The sequence below is a fragment of the Temnothorax nylanderi genome, unplaced genomic scaffold, assembly GCF_030848795.1.
Source record: "Temnothorax nylanderi isolate EJ_2023f unplaced genomic scaffold, tnyl_v1.0 TNYL_tig0018_pilon, whole genome shotgun sequence".
NCBI lineage: Eukaryota > Metazoa > Arthropoda > Insecta > Hymenoptera > Formicidae > Temnothorax > Temnothorax nylanderi.
Window position 1 is genome coordinate 1,276,110 of NW_027249080.1, and position 9,969 is coordinate 1,286,078.

At 38.5% G+C, this 9,969-nt stretch overlaps 1 protein-coding gene across 1 annotated transcript; it reads right to left on the minus strand.

The window, feature by feature from the left end:
- Positions 1-198: 198 nt before the first annotated feature.
- LOC139768751 (uncharacterized) lies at positions 199-8,275 on the minus strand. Its single transcript, XM_071699275.1, has 4 exons — positions 7,624-8,275; positions 5,944-6,718; positions 5,478-5,506; positions 199-4,452 (listed from the first exon to the last, which is right to left on the minus strand). Exons 1-4 carry the CDS (start codon positions 7,628-7,630, stop codon positions 437-439), a joined length of 4,827 nt encoding a protein of 1,608 aa, XP_071555376.1. The 5' UTR covers positions 7,631-8,275; the 3' UTR covers positions 199-436.
- Between the last annotated feature and the right edge of the window lie 1,694 nt (positions 8,276-9,969).

Here is a 9,969-nt window from a genome sequence, read left to right on the forward strand (position 1 = left end):
TAAATTATTCTATAATGGTTCTATAAAAAAATAATTTATTGACGAACAATTACATCTCAGAAAAACGGCATTTTCTCTTAGAATTGATTCAACATTTAATATTAGGGAGTTTTTGCAATACCGTCTTTCAGATACGGTAACCGTATCTCAATTGTTCAGATACATAGTGAATATATCTGAACAATTCAGATACGGTTACCGTATCTGGAAGACGGTATTGCAAAAACTCCCTATTATCACATTATTGAACGCTAAATTACAAGAAAAGTGAACATAGCGATTTATAAGTAATTTACAGAATTTCGAATAATTAAATAAAAATTGAAATTGAAATAAAACTTCAAATGACTGTTTGCCGTCGTGTTCCTCGCTCGGAGGGGCCACAGATTCATCTTCATTGACCATCATTTTTTATCAACCGTGAAAACGTGTGATCTTAATTAAACGGGCGTTTCGCGCAACGGGCTTTGTTCTTTCGTTTGCAAACCTCATCTACGGAATCAAAGTAAAGCGGTTCGGGACACGACTGTACCCACGCCACGCCGCCGCTACACATACAGAATTTCTTGCAGTCTTCGTTCGGAAGTAATACTGCAAACTCAGGGTCTTCTTCAGGACAAGTACCGATACACATAGCTGGATCGAGATTGTAAAAATGCAGTTTAGACCACAAGTTGTTATGTGTTCCGTGTTCTTCAGTGTTTTTCTTGCTCAAAAGTTGCGGCGACTTGTCTTCATTGGCTATATTATGAATTGTGAAAGCATCATCTTGACTGAATTCACGTTTCCCGCAAACGGCTTTGTTCTTTCGTTTGCAAACCAAACCTACGGAATCAAAGTAGAGCGGTTCAGGACACGACTGTACCCACGCCACGCCGCCGCTACACATACAGAATTTCTTGCAGTCGTCGTTCGGAAGTAACACTGCAAACTCAGGGTCTTCTTCAGGACAAGTACCGATACACGTAGCTGGATCGAGATTGTAAAAATGCAGTGTAGACCACAAGTTGTTATGTGTTCCGTGTTTTTCAGTGTTTTTCTTGCTCAAAAGTTGCGGCGAATTGCCATCATTGGCTACATTATGATTTGTGAAAGCATCATCTTGACTGAATTCACGTTTCCCGCAAACGGCTTTGTTCTTTCGTTTGCAAACCAAACCTACGGAATCAAAGTAGAGCGGTTCAGGACACGACTGTACCCACGCCACGCCGCCGCTACACATACAGAATTTCTTGCAGTCGTCGTTCGGAAGTAACACTGCAAACTCAGGGTCTTCTTCAGGACAAGTACCGATACACGTAGCTGGATCGAGATTGTAAAAATGCAGTGTAGACCACAAGTTGTTATGTGTTCCGTGTTCTTCAGTGTTTTTCTTGCTCAAAAGTTGCAGCGACTTGTCTTCATTGGCTATATTATGAATTGTGAAAGCATCATCTTGACTGAATTCACGTTTCCCGCAAACGGCTTTGTTCTTTCGTTTGCAGACTTTATCTACGGAATCAAAGTAGAGCGGTTCAGGACACGACTGTACCCACGCCACGCCGCCGCTACATAAACAGAATTTCTTGCAATCGTCGTTCGGAAGTAACACTGCATATTCGGGGTCTTCTTCAGGACAGGTACCGATGCAGGCAGCTGGGTCAAGGTTTTGAGTTATCATTTTATCGTTGCAAATATAATTCTCTGGGAAATCACAGACTTTCAGAATAGGATTGAAAACGAGTTCCGGAGAGTGGCATTTTTTAAGCGCACTAATGCCATCTTCGCAGACGTAATATAGATTGCAGTCGGTCTCGTGAGGAATTTTGGTGGTTCCTGTCGTCGTGTGGCACTTGGTTGACGTCGGGATAGTGGGTACGTTCTCAGAGCCAGCGTCACAAGCGACATTATCTGGAAAATCACAGACTCGAAGCTTCGGATTGAAGTATAAGTTTCTAGGACATGTCTTCAAGATCATCTTGCCGTTGCTACATTTGTAGTAGAACCTGCAGTCGTATTTGTAAGGCATTTCGTTATCCTCGTCGTAACATTTTAAATCCGATCTAGGGGTGACAGACGGCCGCTTTGTGGGAACCATCGGCGTCGGCACGAGATTTGTGCATTTGGCTTCGGTCGGCTCGTTGCAAATCTGACGAACGTGATCATAGTGCAGACCACCCGAACAATCTCGAAGAACCTGTTCTCCATCAACACACTCGTAATATTGTGTGCAATCGCAATCGTGAGGCAACAGTACTTTCTCTACGGAACCTGCGGGAGGGCAAATACCTAGAGCGATTGTCGGCATAGGTGAAAAAATTAAATCACATCCTTTCTTTTGAGGATAATCGCACGTCTGTAGAGTAACGTTAAAGTGAAGTCCTTCTTCGCAGGAATATAAGATCTTCTCACCCTTGTAGCATAAATAATACTCGGTGCAACTAATTTCGTGCTGAAACGCTCTACCGTCCGGGGAGCATTCAGTATCGTAGTCGTCAATTAGGATATTGTAAGATGGATGTGGCTGGCATTTCACTTTGGCGGCCGAATTGCAAACTTCTTTCGCGTCATCAAAGTACTTGCCGATCGGGCATGTTCGTAATATCTTGTCACCTTCCACGCACTCGTAATATTGATTGCATAGACATGAATGAGGAAACCGTGCACTCTCGGATGATCCCTTGGGAGGACACGTTATGCGGGGCTTATCTATAGCTTTTGTAGTTGATATTGTTGTGGATACTGTTCTAGGCGTTGTCGAAATTGTGTAATCGGCGCATTTAACCTCAGTTGGCTCGTTGCAAATTTGCCGAACGCTATCAAAATGCAGACCACTCGGACAAGATCGAAGAACTCTCTTTTCATCGATGCATTGGTAATATTGCGTGCATTCACATTCATGAGGCAAAAATACAGTCTCTATAAAAGAACCTGCAGGAGGGCAAGTATCTAGATCGGTTATTGGTGGGGATCTATTTAGATCGCAACTTTTTTGCGGGTAGTCGCATGTCTGGATAGTCACGTTGAAGTGAAGTCCCTCCATACAATGTCTCGAAATTTTTTCACCATTAGAGCATAAATAATAGGCCGAACAATCGGTGTCGTGCTGAAATGCTCTGCCCTCTGGAGCACATATGATATTAGTATTATAGTCATTAATATTAATATTAATATTATAGTTATCAATTGGAATGTCGAAGGGTGGAAGCGGCCGAGTACACTTTACTATTGCAGCCCAATCGCAAACTTCTCTCACGTAATCAAAATGCATGCCGAATGAACATGTTTCTAATATCTTATCACCGTCTACGCATTCGTAATATACGTTGCATAGACATGAGTGAGGGATCCGCGCTTTCTCCGTTGATCCCTTTGGAGGACACTTTGTGCGGGGTTTGTTAGGATCTCTTGTTGTTGTTGTTGGTTCTGTTGTAGTTGTAGACGTAGATTGCGTTGTAGATTCCGTTGTAGACGTTGTTGAGGATGGAGTACTTCTATCATTGCAGTCTACATTTTCCGGGTAATCACATTGACCGACCACTGGATTGAATAAGAAATAGCTTTCGCATTTTATCGGCTGCGTACCTTTTATGCCGTTAACACACCAATAATAATAATTGCACATAAACTCATGAGGAACCTTGTATCGCTTGCCGTTTGGTACGCAATCCCAGGCAGATGGATCTATTGATGGATCTATTGATTTCGTCGGCATTGGAGAGAACAGCGGCGAAGTCGATGGATTCGTCGAAGTTAACGAACTAGTAGTTGATCGTACGGTATCTGTACTCGATGGAATGTTACTACAGTTTACATTTACCGGATAATCGCATACACGGAGCACTGGATTGAATAATAAATTGCGGTCGCATTTCTGAGGGATCGGATTTACCTCGCCGTTGTAACATAAATAGTAATGATCGCACGTAGTCTTGTGAGGAATCATATGTGTCCTGTTATCGGACTCGCAAGAATCCAATGACGGAGTCGTTGGAGAACTCGACGACGGGGTTGTCGGCGTCGGAGTACTCTGTGTCGTGATCGTTGGCGGAGTTGTTGGTGACGGGGTCGTCGGTGTCGGCGTTGTCGTTGACGGGATCGTCGGTGTCGGAGTTGTCGTTGACGGGATCGTCGGTGTCGGAGTTGTCGATGTCGGGATCGTTGATGACGGAGTCGTTGGAGTCGATGACGATAACTCACATCCTGCCCTCCACGGCCAATCGCATACTTGAAGTTTAGGATTGAAGTGCAATCTATTGCCGTTTTTATCCATGACAGGACAATCTATTGGCTCCCCTTTCCTTCCCATGTGACAACTGTAGAATTTCGTGCAGTCGGTTTCATGAGGAATAAAAACTGTTTTATTCTCTGGATTGGTCTTAGGACATTCTGTTAGAATGTCAGCCACTGGCGATTTGTTGATGGCAACAACGCTCAATGTGGCCACGTATAAAATGGTCACTAAGTATATGCCTGAAATTTAAAACAATATATGAAATGTTATTTATGAAATTAACCTTGGTAATTAAATTTGAAAAATATTATTTTATTCTTCACATTTATACTTTGCATTTAATTTAATCGAAAAAATGGAAAATGTGCGAAGTAAAGTAATATAATGATAAAAATATTTTAAACTTGCACATATCTACATATATATATATATATATATCTGTCATTATTATTTCATGCTTTTTCTGGCCGACAACCTACGGACAACCAATTATTTTCACTGCACAAAATTCTCTCCTTCTTCACGTAAATAATTTGCTCTGCACATTCGTCACTTAACAAACAGATATTCAATGCGTTTTAGTCGTCCTTCCGTTTACTTTTGTTTCATCACTTCATCGGAGTTCCGTCAGTCGCGAGCACTCACCTTTCATCGTGAAAAACCCATTCGCTATAATTGGAAACCAATATCTATATCTTCACTCACTTAATTGCTAACTGACGAATTTGCCTTTACGAAATGATTTTTATATATAAGCGCACGGCGCGTTATCGCTTAATACGCGCTTATCATATCTAACATTTGACGAAACCCTTCTCTTAGGAATGTCACTTGAGCATATTGAAGCAGGTGCGAAAATTTTTTCATACGTAACAGATACAGGGTGTCAAGTAACAAACGCGGCATTATAAACGCGGACGTAAGGATTATAAATATTTTGTTTTACCAAAGTATTCGCCTATCACGGTTATACAAATGAGATGCAATAATCTCGAAATAATCGAAAATACTATCTAGTAATAATAAAGTTTAATTTGCTAATTTTTCGAGGAAATATTGAAAAAGTACTAAAACACCAAGTATATTTAGCGATACAATAAATTATCATAAACAACTCGCGATCTTAATTTTATTAAATTAAATTTTCTGAAGCTAATTTTATTTTAATGAGATTTTAATTTCAAATTAATTGTGCAAGGAGATAACAAAATTGGAAAGTTACAAATGAATTGGAAAGTTATAAATGATATTTCTTGACATTTACAGAAGAATCGTGAATTGTGAGACATGTTGCTATCGAGAAAAAAAGAAGTAGTCGATTCGAAATTCTGACATAATAGAATGACGCTGAGATTAATTTAATTTAATTTTTTTAATAATCTAAGATCTATAAGATACAGATATGAGAATCGATACTCTGTTATCAGATAACAGCATTATCCATTTAGTAATTTTACAAATAATTTTCTGCTTTATTAACATACAAACACAAATATATTACATAAATTTTAATTTATTCTGTTAGAATCTTTTTATTATAATACATTTATTATCAGTAATCTAAGAATCTAAGAAAGACGAGTGTTTGCCCAAATCGCTTTTTCCATCTCTTCGGCCCAACATACGAATAATTGATAGAAGTAGGGGGAGTCGGCAAAACTCTGCTTTTGCTTCTTTCTACGTCAATTCTACTCCGCCAGATTTTGTACTGGTATCGTTTGCTTGTTTACGATTGGCATTTAGCTGCCCACTTCCAATTGCAGACAGAGTTCTTGGCGTCGAAATGCAAATCGCCCGGGCAGAGCATAATGAACGGCCTGCCGTTGCTGCATGTGCAGTACTTAGTGCAGTCACCTGCGTAAGGCAGAAGTATCGTTCTATCCACAGAATCCGAAATTGGACATGTGCCGATGCAACCAGGCGTATTGGCTTCGTCTTCGTCTTCGTCTTCGGGTATATTCGGTTTAGTCTCCGATTGGCATTTAGCTGCCCACTTCCAATTGCAGACGGAGTTCTTGGCGTCGAAATGCAAATCGTCCGGGCAGGACATAATGAACGGCTTGCCGTTGCTGCATTTGCAGTACTTAGTGCAGTCACTTCCGTAAGGCAGAAGTATCGTTCTATCCATAGAATCCGAAATTGGACATGTGCCGATGCAATCAGACGTATTGGCTTCGTCTTCGTCTTCGTCTTCGTCTTCGTCTTCGGGTATATTCGGTTGAGTCTCCGGCTGAGTCTCCGGCCGACGTCCGGCCAAGCATCCTGCGGGCGGCCAGTCGCACTGCTCAATAGCAGTATTGAAATGCAGACCCTCGGGACACTCGTAAATCGTGCTCTCTCCGTCCTGACAAATGTAATACAAGGCACAGGCTTCTGGGTGAGGCACCCTGGCAATGCCTGAGGATGGACATTTAGGGTTGCTCACAGATGCTTTCCACGGAATTTGGCCCGCAGGTACTCCAGCTGCGACTACCGCCAATGCGGCGACGATCATCGCATAGTATCCTGTAAATGATAAAATGTGTTCTCAATTCTCAATTATCGTGAAGAGTTAGATTCTCTAGCATCTATGTCCTCGTCTATTTTTTGATGATATCGCGAAAGCAGCTTTAATCTATCTGCGTAATAACACAGGCGCCGTTAGCAGGGGAGGCGGGGGTGAGGGAAACGCGGCCCGCCATATATACACAAATAAGGTAAATATACCAATCCCGGAACACTTAAGACCTGTATCACCTTTATTAGTTTAGTTTTTAAATAAGTATAACACGAATTAAAATCAAAGATAAAAATATAATACAAGAAAAATAGTTTTATCTTTGATTATTTGATTTTAATTCGCGATATAACTTATTTAAGCACTAAAATGATTTAAAAAAGTCCAGGCATTGGTACATTTATATGATAATTTCGAATAAATTAAAGTAACATTTACATGTGTAAACCTGAAAACCTTAACAAGCTAAACTTTAAATTGTACTTTTTATATTTTTTATTTATGTATTTACTTATTTATATATTTTTTCAGTTTTTAAAATTCCCCCAAAAATTTATAGCTAACGGCAGTGATAACAAGGGATAACTTTTATCGACTCTTATGATCGAGAACGCTACCGCGCGATAGTGCAAGATTTGTTCTCCCCAATACGCGTTAAATAAACAGTGACAATAAAAGACTATCTTTTACCGAAAATTTAACTTGCTTAGACTTAATGATTAAATCTTGTCAACGTTCAAAGCGGACAGTTCGTGGACAGTTTACGAAAAAAAGATAGAAAACAAATTTAATCGCGTACGGCACTTTAATTGACGAGTAAAACTTGCACTAACGTTAAGAAATTAGATCGTTACTTATCATGTTACTTATCCTGCTGTTGTCACAAGATCGTACAGAATCTTTAGAAACTTACCTCTCATTGTGGTTATTAATTTGGTGTATTAAAACGTATCACACACTCGACAGTTAAAAATACAATAACTGACGGTTGCAGACGTATCGATTTATATCAAACATCTTATCGTTTGATAATAATCAAAGCGCGTCAAATATTATATTCCAAAGGGATATCTGGCTGCGCGAGCAAAAAACAAGCGAAATTGAAAGATTGCTCTAAGGGTGATTTAATGAAGTAATACTGATAATAACTGATTAGATCATTAAGCGAATTTACCCGAATCAACCAGCAAAATTGTGCAATACGTACCAAGGAATTTTTTTAGAGAGTGCAATAGAATATTATATGATACATATATGATACATATATATTTCCATGCGTCTACATCGCGTTATCATTTGGAGCTTTGAAATGTTTTCAGATAATATTCAACCGTATTTCTTGTTGTTGACGTATAAAATCTCGAAGGCATTGGTAAAAATAAAAAATAAAATCACAAACCGAGCTAATTATATAGATAATCTATTGGAGTAGGATACCTATCGAGCAAATACATTCTTCGCACTTGTGGGATTGTGGGAAGTCAATATTGAAAGATGTTTTACGTCAAAATGTTTTATATACAATAATTAAATGTAATATTCTGCAATAAACCTGCGATTTTATCTAGAATGGCAATCATTCCTTTATATATTTAATAAAATTTTTTATCTTCCGTTTTCTGGATAGATAATAAAATTAATATATATCTGCATATCTAAGGGTTCGTTCCGTTTCACGCATATGCGCGCATTTATCTATAGCATACGTAACGTTTACTATAGAAAATGCGCGCATATGCGTGAAACGGAACAGACCCTAGAAGTAATATGTGTGTTTTTTTTTTTTAATTAAATCATGACAGTTTGTGCTCTTGAATATCGAATTAATTAAAAAAATCAATAAACTCGTGAAAACGATAAACGATAAAAGTTTATGCGCGTTCCGCTTTGTAAAATAAAAGCGAATGGGAAGTTTATTTTTAAACGACATTTAATTAAACGTACATGGTATTTTCAGATTTCGGTCGCTTTATCAATGCCGACAATTGAAATAAATAGCGGTGTCACGTCACCGATAACGACAAGGTTGCACAAACTACGTCTGAATTTTTGTGAGCGCGCAAGGTTCTTCGATTAGAAGATTCGGAAGTGACCTAAATCATTATAGTATCATTACCATATAGACATCTTAAATCTTTATTACATATTAGATTATGACGAGGCGATAGGATACGAAGTGGCGCTATAAATCTCTTTCGGAGTTACAAGATCGTAGTTTATGTGTTAAACACCACAGGTGAATCATAGTCAGCCTTGCAAAAATGTAAATAAAGATTGCATATCCAATCTGTCATAGTTTGCATGCACGCAATCTTTTTCTTTTACAAATACACCCATTATTTTTATTGGCTCTCTATTGCCGATAAATTTTCAACGTGTATACGTCGCGACGATGATCGTCGATATAGATACTTCGTTGAAACTGAACGTATATACAGAGTATAAAAAAATCGTACATTCCATGTTAAATCGATGATTCGATCGAAATAATGATTCTCCGAACCTCAATACATTCCAGATCGCGATATATCGCGAACATCATATTTCTTTTTATCAGCCTTGATCTGCGCTTCGATAATGTCATACTGACCTCCTATTGAATTCTACAATTGAAGTATATGCGATATCATCACGGCTTATCGATAATATTGCCGCTTTGCCTACAACTCGGCGTGATTGAGTATCATCGGTATCAACGACGTGTATAATTGACGATTGATACATTTAGAAATACATTTTTTAACTAAACTAGAATTTTTTCGAAATAAGATTAACAAAACTTAGAAATAATCGACGCGTACTCTTTTCTCAGGAAGAATTCTCCAAAGTTGTCTTAAAATACGTTCAAGAAACTTCCGCTGAACGTTCTTTTCGCAGTAGTTTGAAGCTATATTTACTGACTGTATTTCGGGAAGATTCGAGTCATAAAATCTTTTCTCCTTAAACTCGACTGTAATTAAACTCGAATGTACCATGCAATTAAATTTTTTATATTCTAGAGAATTGAGTAAATATGGTAGCATATTTTATTTATAATTATTTTTTATTTATCGTATGAATTAGTATCAAATATATTTTGTGAATCTGAAAACAGCTGATTTTAGTTACTTTTTCAAGCATTTACGATAAAGTGCGTTTTAATATCGCATTACACACGATTAATGGACAATGGTAAAATGCCTATCCGATTGATCATCACTGTGATTACATTACGCAATCCCCTCATTGCGCCAACAATGATATCATTATAATACAGAGC

Excerpts from the sequence above, each read along its gene's own strand:
- LOC139768751 (XM_071699275.1), bottom strand. Across the intron at positions 5,507-5,943 it reads TGGGCAGCTAAATGCCAATC|CAACATGTCTCACAATTCAC; the intron begins GTAAACAAGCAA and ends TTTTCTCGATAG. Across the intron at positions 4,453-5,477 it reads TCACAATTCACGATTCTTCT|GCATATACTTAGTGACCATT; the intron begins GTAAATGTCAAG and ends TTTAAATTTCAG.